This window comes from Patagioenas fasciata, chromosome 24 (genome assembly GCF_037038585.1).
Source record: "Patagioenas fasciata isolate bPatFas1 chromosome 24, bPatFas1.hap1, whole genome shotgun sequence".
Taxonomy (NCBI): domain Eukaryota; kingdom Metazoa; phylum Chordata; class Aves; order Columbiformes; family Columbidae; genus Patagioenas; species Patagioenas fasciata.
Window position 1 is genome coordinate 6,232,022 of NC_092543.1, and position 15,121 is coordinate 6,247,142.

The following is a 15,121-nucleotide window of genomic DNA, read 5'->3' on the forward strand; positions in this document are numbered from 1 at the left end:
CTGTGGAACCTCAGCTGGGTGTTCCTGCTCCATGGGGGTTTGGACTTCTATTTGTATAGGCTGTGTTACATAAAGAGCCTGGCTCTCTCATCATACATAGCTACACATGAGAGAACCCTGAGAATCAAGGCAATACAGACACATTAAACAAAAACTGAGCAGGCTTAAACTTAGTTAACCTGGAGTTCTTTTAGAGAAGCAGTATGGAAATGGAAATGGACTACTTACACCGAGCTTAACAGTAGAGGTATGTGATTGCTTTAATTGAACTCTTCCTGCAACATACATCAAAAATGAACATATGTGGAAGAAGCAGTCTGGGGAACACCAGGACCGGAGAGGTTTTTAGAGCATTTTTTTCTTCTCTCTTCAAAGATTTTCCTTAGCATCTGCTAAGGTGTAGAATCATAGCACAGTTCGGGTTGGAAGGAACCTTTAAAAGTCATCCAATCCAGCCGCGCTGCAATGAGTAAACTCTACTTCAAATAGGAATGATTGGAAACGGTGATTGATTAAATCAGACCTACAATCGCTCTGGCTCCTTAGAGATTTGTGTAGCTGTGTGCTGATTATCCGTGTGCTGACTGCTAATGATAAGCTGTCATTTTTCTGATGACATCTATTTTTGCATTGTCAACAATCAGACTGGAAACGTACAAGACAAATATTTAAGCTTCATTCTACCCTTTTGACCCTATGTCCTTTAATTAATATTGTATTCCAGAGAATTAATGTACTTCGTTACAAGAGAACAACCTACAGTACTGTAAACATCTGGAACAGGTGGAACCCTCAAGAGGTTAAATCCCCAACATCAGTCCAAGGTCACCGTATGAGCTCAAAGTCAGAAAATCAGATACCCGGACCCAGCAATGACCTTTTGGGACTTGTCCATAATCAAAGCAAGCCCCACTGGCTATCAGCAAGAAGGCTACAATGCCATAAAGACTATTTGAAGGTCACACCATACGCAAGACCCGTAACGGTGTCATGCACTGCAAGCACACAGAATGCCCGGCAGCTGCGTGAGCAGTTGCACAACGGTGTCCTGGCATGTCAGCACACGCTAAAGGTGCAAATGGCCAAGGTCAGCTCGGATTCCAAATCTACACAGGAAACTCTGACGGTAACATTCCCCCCAGCCTTCCTTTTACGTTCACCTTCAGTTCTGAAACACCTGCAACTTCAGCTGCAAGAACAGAGGGAGAGACAACAAAATCATCTACCGAAAACTTCCCCATGACTGTATGTCACCTGCCTTTCTCCTATCACAGCCAGACTTTCGTTGTGAACTTCTTAAATTCTCTTTGAGGAGTCTTTTCTCCACATATAATTGGCTTGGCAACCCTGACAATACTTTAGGAGACATGAAGCAATTTCTTCTCTCTGAAGCATTTTGCCATCTGTGTAGGTGTCATTAAATCTGATCTCCCCCTTCACTTATCTTGAATTTGTCAGATTTTCAACATCCTCTTTGTACTGCAGAGAAATATCAGTCTCTGAGCTGCAGCTGTAACTCAGGCGCCACCCTCAGAAATCCTGGCATCAGACTGACAGGTACACGTAGGTACATTTGTAAGCACAGCTACGGAAAGCATGACCTGCTTGGAAATAAAGAAGATTGCAATTCCTAAGAAAGTGAAACTCTTTGCCTATCCAGACTGGATTTAAATCAGGTATTTGGTGAATGTGAACATATCTGAAACAGCAAAAGGCAGAACGGAGTCTTTAAGTATGGCTGGTCAATAGAAGAGAAGTTTCAGGTTTATGTTACAATTAGGATTTATTTTTTTTACTATTACCGTTACATGCTTAACTTCCTAACGCATAATAGTTTTATTTACAGTTACCAGACGTAACTCAAGAGCAAGGACATCTTAGAACCGAGCGGCGTGATCCTTGCAAGGCTGTTACCTTTGATCCCTGTCTGAGCAATAGAATGACAGGACTCAGGCTGTTGAGATAGTGTCAACTGGGTGCCACAGCAGCAACTGCCTTGCACCTGATGGCCTTGCAACAGCGGAGACTATTAAGTTTTATTAGGCAAATCCATGAATGAAAGGTCTATAAATTGATCCTAGGAGGAGTAGCCAAGGATGCGCTCTGGTTAAGTACTAATAGAACGATAGTGGCTCTGGGGCTTGGAGGTAGGGACAAGGACACAAGGCACAGGCTGCAGAAAATGGCCAGCCTGGTGTCCTCTCCCTGTCACTGCCACATGGACGTGACCTGGTGTGCATTTCCCCATGAGTCCCCATGCCTTGTCCAGAGTATGTGTCTTACAAACCCGGAAAATTGTTCATTCCGTCTATCTTTGATCTACAGTTCTAAAACTTCAATTCCCACCAATATCCTTCAGTTAGGAATTTCTGCCGAAAAACCAGCACGCACTGACAACACAAAGCACGCTGAGATACCTACTGATTCATACTGAACTTTTTCATGTAACACATAACTTAAAACCAGTCTTGCGTATTTCAGTAATCTGCTCTTATCCTTAGAAATACAATTGTATTCTACTATGGGACAAACTAATTACCTTTGCAGAGAGATAGCATTATTTGTTAGAGCACATAAATGATTATGGTTACCTCTTTTTGTTTCCATTACGCTTGCTACACTTGTGTCTTCAAGTGATGTTAAACCATCTCTTAAGAACTCAAGAATTAATAGCATCCCTGAAAACTATTTCAAAGAAAAAAATTCAGATTTAGATAGGATACTGGATGCTTAGTCCATTGAGCTTCCTCAACTTTTAATTATTGCACTGTCAGTTTAGCTGTCCCACTTTCCAGAGTGTTAGAATGGCCAGGATTCAAATCAGCACAAAACAATCACTGGTTTCTCATTGTCTCTCTTCCCCCCTCCACCCTGTTTCTATTTGCAATTGCTGATCTACCATAATCATTGTGGATCAAAGGTAAATGTTTTTAACCCAAACACACTGTTAAGATTTCTCATTCCTGTGAATCGTATTTGAAGAACATTACTGATGTTTAAGGGAAAATGTGCTCACCCTCCAAAAAAACATATGCCAGCCATTGAATTCTAAAAAGACCGAAGCTGGACTCTTTGGTACACCAGAGGACTTAGGTTATATAATTGAGTGATCTTTATCTTTTTAACATTTGCCTGAATCTGCACGTTAAAAAAATACGCTCATTTGCAGCATTGTGTTCAGTTGAATAAACTCTGTGTTTGTGCAATCTGCAAATATTGGCTCTCGACATCCGCAGCGTTTTGTTTCTCAATCTCATTACCCCCTTTAGAATAATCTTGAATTTCGAAGGTATAATTTTTTGAACATACATCATTTAAATGGAATCTGTTTTCCCGTTAAAAATGGAAACAGACTAAGATTTCAGACCCGTCTGCAATTTGAGAAATGGAAGCTCCCTGCCAAGGCCACTGCAACTTCTGCTGTGCATCGAGCAATACGAGCTAGGCTCTAATTCCTACCTCTCCAAATCCTTCAGAAGGGATACTCGCTTCAGAGCTATAATTAATCCATTCTTCTAAAATTACCGACAGAATTCAATCTCCCTGGCTTCACAGAGCCACATGGATCTTTTGTTATAACAGTAATATGAGCAATGGAGATAATCGGGAGAGAGGTACTGATAAAGGAAAGGTATGAGCGTGCTCGAAACAAACCTGATCCACTTCACGGACTGAATGCTGATCAGCCTGTTCTGACGTCAATGCATATTTTACTGTCCACCAGCAAGACAAACCAGCGCTACAACCTACTTCAAAATAACAGTCTCTCCTACCTAAGCTGGTTCGAACACAGGAGTTTTACCATCAAGAGGGCACGATTTCTGCAAACATCTACAGCATCTTGTGTGGGGTCGGAAGCACACAGACAGAAGCTCGCGAGTCCACCCTCGAGTCAAAGCTGTATTTAATTTTCATAAATGCACAGATGTTTCACTGTACACACAATGAGCAAGTTTTTATTTGCTTTCCTCCAGTCCTCAGGCACCTCTCCCCTTTCCCAAGACTTGCAAAGATGATGGAGAGCGGCCCAGCAATGAGCTCAGCCAGCTCCCTCAGCACCCGCGGATGCATCCCATCCGGACCCATGGATTTATGGACGTCCAGACTGCCCAACTGCTCCCTAACCCAGTCCCCATCAACCCAGGCATCAACCGATTATCAGTAAGTGCTAGAAATTGCACAGAATTTTACAGCAGGTCCATGAAAGCTCACTACCAACAGCTGGGAGCAAACTGTGCCGGTGGCCCTACTGGAAATTCCACTTCATAGGCAAATAGAAGCTACGTGGTTCTTTGGTGGTGGGGGGTTTTCAATAGCAGTACCTATGTCTTCCTTTTCTCTGAGTTTAAAGGGGATAAAATTCTTGCTCAAGAAATAGTTCTTTAAAGGATTGTGTACATTTCCCTTTCTGCTAAAGATGCCTTGTAAGGATTTAAAAGATTTTTTGTAAGGGTGAAGTTAATCCTCAGAATTAATTGCCTAGTCCTCCCAATGTGTGCTGTAGTATTGCGGAGAAAGGGGTGAATCTTTGTGACGCAGATGCTAAGCAGTTAAACAGGTGTTAACTTTTCCTTTCAAATCTTTAGGGACATGGTCTTCATACTCCACAAACAAAAGGGAGCGCATCTTTTAGACACTGAACACTTCTCTGCCATTTTATCCTTACAGAAAGCATTAGGGATCAAGACACATTTTTCAGTGTGTCTGTTTCAGAAATGCCAGAGAGAAAATTCAAGGGTATGATAATCCAGCGGTGATCTACAACTCAGAAACGCTTATGACTGTACCTTCCCCAGCCTGACTGGCTTCTATTCGCACTTCCATCCCCAAACGAGCAAGCTTACTCCTATACAAAGCAGCTTCTTAGAGCCTTCCTTTCCCATTCCCATATTATTGATGACTGAAGTTCAACAGTCCTCCAAGTCAAGATGTTATCTAGCTTTCCTATTTCAAGTGATGCTGGGCTAAAGTCAGTATGGAAGGATTCGTGGAATTGTAATGAGTTGACAACCGAGAAAATGATTTCCATTGCTAGCAACATCTGCTGTGTCTAAATTTATAATTAAAATGAAATCATGCATGCAAAATGAAAAAAAAAAAAATCAGTAAGCTTCCATTTTGAGTTTTCTAATGTTGAAAGAAGTTATTTGATTAACTCGGGTTTAACTCGAACATCTGGCAGCATTAGAGACATGTTATGACACCCACAAAAAATTACTATCACTCTAAAAATTATTTCCTTTTTTCCTGAAAGCATAATAGAGCTAATCTAGGGATTATTTTAGCTGTGGTAGCCATAATGCAAAGATATTACACGTATTACCACGCTGATTTTCTGTACCTTTAAGCACAGCAGCAACTGCATTGCTGGAATGGCCCTTCATAAAAATACGGTGTTACTGAACCATCTGGATGCCGAGTACCTGCTATTTTGATGTTCATGTTGTTGTCAAGCAAAAGGTTTTCAGCCTTCAGGTCGCGGTGAACAATCTTTCGGCCATGGCAATACTCCACCGCCGAGAGGATCTGCCAGAATTTGCGCCTGGCCTCCGACTCGCTCAGACGGCCATGGCTGGCGAGGTAATCTGTTAAAGCAGGTTTAGATGCGTTAGACAGCAAGCCACGACTCTGAAACAACATGATTTCCCTTAAGTAGTTACCACCAGGACACTCAGAAAGTGTTTCAGCCAATGTGTTTCCAACCCATTATTCTTGCGCCCTCCCCTCCAAAAGAATAGAAAAAAAGAGTAAGAAAAGCTGCTGCATAATGAAACTCTTCTCTCTCTTCTGTCTTTCAGAGTTACGGGATGATTCCGATAAATATTTTCATATGACGCAACTCCTGTGGAACTCGGAATAACCGGCTTCGCTGTCATGAGGTACCTTAAGCTTTAGCTTCTTACCAATTCACGCAAACTTCACGCAACTTTCTCCCTCTGAACCCTCAACAGCAGCGGCTAAAAGTAGTTTCTTCTCTGGAAATAAAGCAAGTACCCATAAGGGGAATAAGCAGGAGGTGTTAGAAACCTGTGTTAGGGCAGATTATGACCTAGTGGCAATGATGGAGACACAGTGGGACAGCACACATGGCTGGAATGTGGTCATGGATGGCTGTGTCCTTTTCAGGAAAGACAGGCCAGCCAGGCGTGCTGGTGGAGTCGCTCTTTATGTGAGAGAACAACTACAGTGTATGGAGTATTGTCCAGGCATGGATGAGGAGGAGCTGAGAGTCTATGGGTGAGAGTTAAGGGGCAGGCTGGCAAGGGTGATGCTGTTGTGGGTGTCTATTATAGGTGAGGAAGTTGATGAGGACTCTACAGACGGCTGAGAGCAGCCTCACAGGCACAGGCCCTGTTGTGGTGGGGGATTTGAACTTCCCTGATGTTTGTTGGAAGGATTACTCGGCCGGCCACAGTCCAGGAGGTTCCTCCAGTGCCTTGACGAGAACTTTGTGATGCAAAGGGTGGAGGAGCTGACTAGGAGAGGTGCACTGCTGGACCTCATCCTCACTAATGAGGAGGGTATGGCTGAAGCACCAAAGGTTGAGGGCTGCCTCATCCATAAATCCATGGGTCCGGACAGGATGCACCCGCGGGTGCTGAGGGAGCTGGCTGAGGTCATTGCTGGGCCACTCTCCATCATCTTTGCCTGGTCCAGTGTTCCTTACTGAGAAGAAGTTTCTTCTCAAATTTAAGTGGAACCTCTTGTGTTGCAGTTTGAACCCATTACCCCTTGTCCTATCATTGGTTGTCACCCAGAAGAGCCTGGCTCCATCCTCCTGACACTCATCCTTTCTATATCTGTAAACATGAATGAGTCCCCCCTCAGCCTCCTCTTCTCCAGCTCCAGAGCCCCAGCTCCCTCAGCCTTTCCTCACACGGGAGATGCTCCACTCCCTTCAGCATCTTTGTTGCTTGCACTGGACTCTCTCCAGCAGCTCCTGCCACAAACCTAGAGTGAGTTTTTGTTTGGGTTTTGGTTGTTCTGTTAAGCCCCCTCAAAGGTTCATCAAAGAACACAATGGAGCACAATACTTAAATGCCTCTTAGGAGAACGATTAACTAAAGAAGCTGCACGTTCCACAGGTTTCTAACCCAAAAGTAGGATCATGCGTTGCAAAGTGTTGGAAACTTCAGAGACACTTGGGTACAGGGCTCCAGAAGAACATCCACTAATTGCAATGTTTGAAAAGTAATGTTATAAGAGGAATACTTTATTTCGCACATTGTTAGATGTGTTAGACGTGGCAAATTCAGTACACCCAAAGAAGGATCGGGACAGGAAGGACAAAAAGCTCATATAGGTTAAGCCATCTTTATATTTTATCTTTTGTTCAATGCTACCCTGCTTTTCTCCACTTCCCAGTTAGACGCGATATCCTGCTTATCACACAAGCAGCCCAATAATGGGGATTTAAAGGGGTGAGAGAGGGAGATAACCCAGACAACAAGAAGGGACTTTGAACATTTGAGTTCCATTTCCATGAAATCCATTCCCCCGGTGTAAGAATTAAAGAGGAGCCAGGCTCCACCTCCCCAGCACTCCAATCACCAGGGCACCCTGCACGCTGAACTGTGTTCCACTGCCCTCCGAGCTCATTCTGCGTGGTGATGTGGAGAAAGTTTCTCTGAAACTGTCAGTCAACAACTCCAACTTTGTTATTACAACCAAAACGCAGGCGGAAATGAAGTGCCTGGGTATCAAGCATTAAACTTATGAAATCGGCTTTTATTAGGCAAGAAAAGTTGTTGCTTTAGCACCTCGGTCCAGTGCCTAAAGAAAGCAGCGCTCCCTGTTATGTATGAAATACTCCAGCTAAAAGGATTTTCTTTACCTTTGCCAACAACTCTGCTTCTCAGGTATTTTTCTATTGCTTTGTGTTACTCCACTAGGACATGTCAGACTCATTCATGGAAAATGAACCCATTGTCCCAGGTCCCATTCAAGCCTATACCAAAGTGGTTATTGTGTAGTGCTAGATGGTGAACGTTTGCTCTTCACCCAGCACTTACTGTTGTAGCACATTTTGGCTGAGAGCCTGCAGGAAAATCACAAGACACCTCTTTCCCCCCTCTGAAATTATAACATTACCTCATGTCCAATTCCTCCTCTAAAAACACACGTAACAGTGACAGAAGAGCAGAACATCCCATGCTTAATTACAAAAACCACTGAGAAATCATTCCAATAGATCAGAAAAAATATTCAGAAAAACCTGGGCAGAAATATTAAGTCTCTAATAACAAAGATTCCTTAATTATTTTCATTAAAAAAGCAAACCAAGGTCTAAGATTTGGCTCAATTGTGTGTGAATCATACATGAAAGGATCTGCAAACCGGGCAAGTCTCAGAGCCCAAAGCTTTACTTCTTCAGAATGAATTAGGATTTAAGTCAAAGTTTTACAGGAAATGATAGACATTAAAGCCAAGACAAATACGAAGGCAAAAAGAGTCGAAGTTAGTTCTGGAATCTTTAGCGATGTTGATTCAAATGTTATATCTTTTGCCTTCTGTTATTTTTCCCTATGACCACCTCACTTCCTTACATAAAGCAGCAAAAAACCCCTTCTGGTCATGTAAATGCAACTTAATAGTTATAGAATCTTGACTGAGTACTGAGAACGTTTCATATACGAAACCCTACAACTATACAAAACACACAACCTGCAGTAGGTACAAAGGTAATTTTGCGATAGATTTTTGGCTTACGCTAATCACTTACGCAAGTCTGCACACAAATCTTGCAAGATAAGCAACCCCCAATGTTGTAGTCCCCAAGGCAAGGAATAAGGTGAGCTGCAAGATTTCAGAAGGAGAAAGAGGAAAGCTTGTAGGGCAGCCTGCGACTCATGGCCGGGCTTCAAGACTAACACTGCTTTGAGAACAGCAGCTCCGGTGGTGAGAATTCAACCATTCAGCCTTGCCAGACGGGAACCGGCGTAAAGCAAAACATGCCGTTCCTTCCGAGAAAAACGCAACACAAAAACCAAACTAAACCCACATTCCTGAGACGTGCACAAGGTACTCAAACGTCTCCATACCCCAAACCAAACCTATGCTAACATGCTGTATACAGAACAAGAGTAACACTCTTGGGATTTTATCGTCCTAGAACACAGGCTCACCCAAATTTTTTGTCACGTGTGCAGGAGCTGATCGTTACTTTGATCATTAATGCATATTTTAAAGTTGAAGGCAATAGCAGGTCAAAATGAAATGCATTTAACTACTTAGCGTCACGTTTCACGTGTTTCTCCTTCGTGGCCTAAAAAGGAGCACTTCTATCTATATATAGCTGGTTCTGGGAACAAATTCAGCCTATCCCTCCTGGAGAGGCCTTCACTGCTACCATAGCCTCAATAGCCCCAAAAATCTCAAACAGTAACTCGGGACAGAAAACAAGATGCCCTAGAGATTGCTGATAATGGCACTGCAGATGCCATAAGCCAGACTTAGAGTTATGACAGTTATTCAGGCTACGCTGAAGAAGAGTTCAGGGCTACAACCTGGTTGCCATAAAGTTTACACCTATGTAGATGACGTTTTTACGCGCCCATTACCACAATCAAGAAGGGAGATGGAATGCAGGAATCGCCTTCAATATCAGAACACGAGCCTCGGGACTGCGGAATCACTTTTACTATTCACTCCACAGCCCTTGGGAAGAGTAAAGGCTGATGCGCAGCCACTTCATAAATTGCCTTTTACAAAATGATCTGCAGAAGCTTTTAAAATTCAGTAAGCTGCCTCAGTTCTTCTGGTCCATTAAAACAGCAGGGGATTCTCTGCTGTTCTGGAGACTAAAAGACAGATGATCCAGGCCTCCAGCTGGACTCTGCCCATTGACCACGGCTCTCTGGCTTCTTCCCTTCAGCCAGTTCGCAGTCACCTCACCACCCGCTCATCCAGACCTGGGTTTAGCTGTGAGGATGCTGTGGGAGGCTGTGTTAGATGCCTTAAGTCAAGACAGACCACTCCAAGTCAGCCTGACACCCCCCATACGAGTCCTGAAAACACATTAAAAAACCATGCCTGATAAGTCACTACGTAACTGCATAAGAAACAGATTCTTCAGTTCACTTGAACTGCTGTTTGGGCCACTGTTCATTATCAGGCTGAACACTTACATATAGTTTTTCATCTCAAGTCAATGCTGTCATGAGCTGAGTCAATGCTGAGATGAGCTTATCCTGCACTCTTCTGTTTAACGAACTATGCATTCTGTTAAAGGAACATCAGTAACTTTTAACTTTCTTCTTACACCACTGTACACTGTAACAGTGTTCCCTAAAGTTCTTAGTTCAAAAATTAAAAACCAACAGTTATTGCGCATTTTTTTGACAAATAAAGGAGACTGACACACTACGCTAAAAGGGATCCTCGCGCAAGATAAATACAACTGACAGACTTCGGAAGCTAACATGAAGATATTGAACATGAAAATTTTCTCTTACCAAAAATTTCTCCGTTTTTGGCAAATTCTGTCACAAGGTACAACATGCTTTTGGTCTCCATCACCTGTTGAGAGAGAAAACGCATGAGTTTGCTGGAAGAGCAGTAAGAAAACACCCAAAGGGATGCTTGTCATTGCTCTCTTCTGGTAAAGATAACTGTATGTGCCAGGCAAAGACTTGTATCACCACCTTTCGCTTTGTGTTTTCAAGTTACCCCAACAATTTCAAGGGGAGCATTTGCATGCTAAGCACAAGGATAGGCTTTAAATACTTCATAAAGCCAGTGTAAGGAGGAGGAGCTGGATAGGATTCCCAGCCACAAGTGACCAACACAATAATGGTCTCCTCAGCAGCGAGGTTACAGACTTTCCTCTAGGGAACCGGCCTAAAGGAATTCCCTTGCTCAACTTCTCTAACATGCTCACGACTGGTACATGGGAAACGAAACCGGGAAAACAGCGACCCCTGTTACCAACAGTTCTCCTGTTATAGAAAGAAAAACAGAAGAGCAGTCTTAAAACCTGGCAAAATTCAGGTGAAAGCACCACAGCACAGGGTCCCATTGATAAAGATAAAGCGCTTGGGAAACTCTTGCCTGATGCATGCATCTACATCACAAGTACATCTGCAGAATCTGCTTTCACATATCTCTTGTCTTATCTTTGGGCAAGATAAAAGGCTACAAGTACTCCTCTATAGAAAACCCGTATGTCCACACAGTTCGTCCCAGCTAGTACTCACTGTAGGCACATTATGCTGAACATTCCTACCCTACTCTAGCTTATGTAATACCTTGTCTAATAACCAACGGGTGTTCCCAACTCAGCTCTTTGACTAACATACCATTTACAACCTTCTGTGTATTCTAAGCAGATTTCAGGTGCACTTGAGTATCTCACACAGCCAGCCTAATTGGTACCATAGGATGAAAAAGACCACAACCGATGTACTTTGAAAAAAGTCAAATACTTGTCAATGCAAATCAATTCCGGAAAAGCCGAGTTTGTCACGGTGATGTGCCAGAAGTCACCGGTGTGGAGCACACTCTGCACACAGGAGCAGAAGAGACGGGGAGAAGGGAAAGACGCCACTAATCATACCTGGTAGAGCTTTATAATGTGTGGATGATCAAGCATCTTCATTATGTGCACTTCTCGGTAGATCTTCTCCAGATTCACAACATCCAGCTGAGATTTGTCAATGATTTTTATTGCCACCTGCAGACAAACGGCAGGAGAGATTAATTTAGCCTTATTCCAAAGGGAATCATGCAACCCCAGATAACCGGTAGCTTTCTTCTAGCTCAGAAATACAGACCCCACACTTCAAAATACAGCACACAGCATTAAACATGTCAGTCGTCCCACTAATTGGCTGCAGCACCATCCCCTGCATCAGCATGTCAGGAAAAGTAAGTTTTACAAGAAATGGAAGACACAGAACAGCGATGGAGGCCGGTGCTCCAACGAGCCCAGTGTCAAATGCTCTGATATCAGTAGCAAGTGGAACTAACTGAGGACCCTCCATGGAGCAGCACTGTAAAGAGAAAATCTCCTAAAAAGCCTAACGGTGTCCGTTTCTGGACTCAAAGTAGGGAATTTGAATCCCACCAATGCAAAACCATATTTGAAAAGATAAACTGTTGGCTCAACACAATCAAACCACGGTGCATCCATGTAGTTTCAACTGCTACGTGCTTATTTTAACCACAATTAATGTGTTCTTATATAGGGACATCTGCAGTTCAGCCATTCAGGGAAAACACTCTGTACAAATATCTTTGTCAGTCAAGTGTTGTAAAGAGATCTCAGTTTAGGAAACAGGGCTCAGTCCTATGGGCCTTGTTTTTAGCCAACGCCTGCAAAGTGAATCACACACAACTACACTTGCTTAGGAGACTAAAAATCTCCAACAGAAGATACTTAAAAATTAAACCAAGAAGAAAGAATAATATAGCTGCTGTAAAAACCATGCACAGGATGACAATAAAGAGTATTGAATATATAGATGGTGTTTGTTCACCCTGACTATCACATTATTAATGCTGAAGCAGGAGCAAATACAAGTCATACAAATGCTTCCAATTATAACTGCATTTCACAAACTATTGAACTACAGGGCACAGCTGCTATGCAGAGACAAAAATCCACGGGAGGTGAACCTCATTATCTCCAGCAAGGCTGATTATGGACCCACCTGAATTCTGAATTAACTATTTATTGACTCCATTTCAGTATGCTTTTGCTTGATAACCTCTTCAAAGCTACTACAGCTGCAATCTGCTCAAAAAAAGACAAACAAGACTTCTTGGGGAGTTGGACCAGAACCTTTTATGGTCCCTTTGAACCCAAACTATCCTATGATTCTTTAGCCAGATCATTCAGTTGACTGCTATCAGTAATATATTAGTAAATGCATGTGTTGTATAACCCCATTAGTTCGGTTTCTCGTATCTGAAATAATTCTAAGCACAGCTCTCCACTAAATCTTATTTGAGATGCAAGAGGAAGAGATGCAAACTAACGAAGAACAAACTGTATTTCCAGCTTAAATAAGTTTTTAGTTTTGAAACCCCACCATATTACAAACTCTCTTTTGCCTCACAATGTGGAGTTATTCGGTATTATTAAGTGGTTTTCGAGCACAAAGTAAAAGCGTACGCCTACATGAAGGAAAAAGCTTTGCTACTTCCAATCCTCCTTCAGCTCTCAATGTGCGTATTACATATGGGAACACTGCGCCAGGCATCTATAGGAGAGGCAGCGTAGTAACAGCTGGCACCACTGCTTCTACAGTCAAATGCAGATTAGATATCTCAGTCTATTCTGAATGTTCAGTTTTCATGCGTCTTGCCAGGGCCATAAAAGATGCAGAATAAACACTTGCAAATACTTAAAAATCCAGCAACTTGTTCCTAATGATGGGAGGAGGAACAATGCATTCAACAGCACTATGGTCCATCATCTCGGCTGTGTCACGATGACGGGAAAGAGGACAATAACTCTTAGAGGTGGAGATGCAGCTTCAAGACGAGGAACAGTTTCCTATCTGAAAAGTGTATTGTTCCTGAACATAGAGCTCGTTAACAACCAGCAGCATCTTGCTGAGATTTTGGAACATCACTAATAATTTGAAGACAGCGCAGAGAGACCGCACACAGAAATTAATCCTCATTGCTCTGCTCTGGTCACTCATCACCGCAGCGCGAGCAAACTGACTTCAATTTGGCAGGTGCCAAATGAAGGGCAATTACACAAATTTTGCAACTCTGCTTTTGGCTTTTTTTAAAGAGTTATCACTTCTAAGGAAAAGAAAAAATCAAATCCCAGACACCAATGTATAGTGTTATCACACACCTCAAACAACCAAAAAAACCCTGTTCCTTCCCTTATCACCAGTTTTTGCTGCTTAAAGACTTAATTCCAAAACACCTTAGCAACTTTCATGATTCATTTTAATTAGAAATTATTAGGAAGGGCACACGTTTCCTTCCCTTTTTTACTAAAGGCCTAGAGAACTCGAGTTCACTCAATCTTTACCTGGGAACTGGGACTTAACTGGGACTGTCAAGCAGTGACAGTGAAATGCTCACCAAAACAAGGTGAAAGTTCTAGTTTTCAGCTATTCCAGCTTTCAGTTCTCATTGGTTTCATCATCCACTTAGTTACCTGACTAGTTTAAAAAAAAAAAATCACAACCATCACACAAACCCAACACGCAAACAAACCCAGAAACCACAACACCCCCCCAACACGGTCTAACAAGTTAACATACAATAAGAAGTCTGTCCATGTCAAGGTTTCCCACAAGTGACAGAAGTTCGGATTGGAGTTGTTAAACGATGCTTCCTGAGGGTACACAGACCTGCAATCCGGAGCAACTCCGGTTTGCAACAGCAAAGTGTTTGGTTATCAATTAAAAGCATCAACCTCCCTTAGAGGGCAGCACTTCATGCTCAACTTGTCACACCTCTGAGTCCCCAGTCTGCCTCCGGAGTCTTCAGGTTAGGCACTCACACCTAAACTAGGAGCATCTTGTGTTAGGAACTGCTGATCTTCCAAGAAAAATGCAAGCACCTGCAGCACAGCAGACGGCTAAAGGCACAACTGTGATCCGCAAGCACACACCAGTGAAGGGTTTCATTTCTACCCGAGGAGCAATGGCGAGTATTCTTCTGCAAACAGCTAATCCTTAGGGGATATCAGTTACGGAGCTTGGGGTGGGTGGGGAACACGACTCTTTCACACATCGCCTATTCACAAAGGTTTTCCTTCATCTTTAAAGCGCATCGCTTTTTTTCCCAAGTAGTACCTTCACCTATTCTTAGAGCTTTTCATTACGGCTCATTATTTCACATCATATTTCACTTGAAGCTTTATCCATCTTCTCGAACTTTATGCTTCTGATTGCTTTTGTTCTCTTTTCTTAGTTTCCTCTTCTTCTGCGGAAAAATCTTCCTTATTTGTGCGTTAACCAAAGTTACCCTGAGATCACAGGATTTCTCAGCAACAGGACAAATGAGCATGGCAGGAAAGCACACGTCATTGACTTCAATGGCAACAAACAAACAACAAGCAAAGGTCACATTCAACCATGCAGCCCCCTCCAGGGCACCCCGTGCCATGAGAGGGTCCCGCGCTGCCTTCGTTACAAACACATATCCATCC

General features: G+C 42.8%; 1 protein-coding gene across 3 annotated transcripts in view; it reads right to left on the bottom strand.

Moving 5' to 3' along the window:
* SIK2 (salt inducible kinase 2) overlaps positions 1 to 15,121 on the bottom strand; it is a 31,620-nt gene that overhangs the window by 13,655 nt on the left and 2,844 nt on the right. For all 3 annotated transcript variants that reach the window (XM_065855641.2, XM_065855640.2, XM_071798902.1), the window contains exons 2-4: positions 11,555 to 11,671; positions 10,455 to 10,518; positions 5,424 to 5,585 (exon numbers count right to left, since the gene is read on the bottom strand). In XM_065855641.2, coding sequence (XP_065711713.1) covers positions 5,424 to 5,585; positions 10,455 to 10,518; positions 11,555 to 11,671 — 343 coding nt within the window. The remainder of the gene's footprint in view (positions 1 to 5,423; positions 5,586 to 10,454; positions 10,519 to 11,554; positions 11,672 to 15,121) is intronic.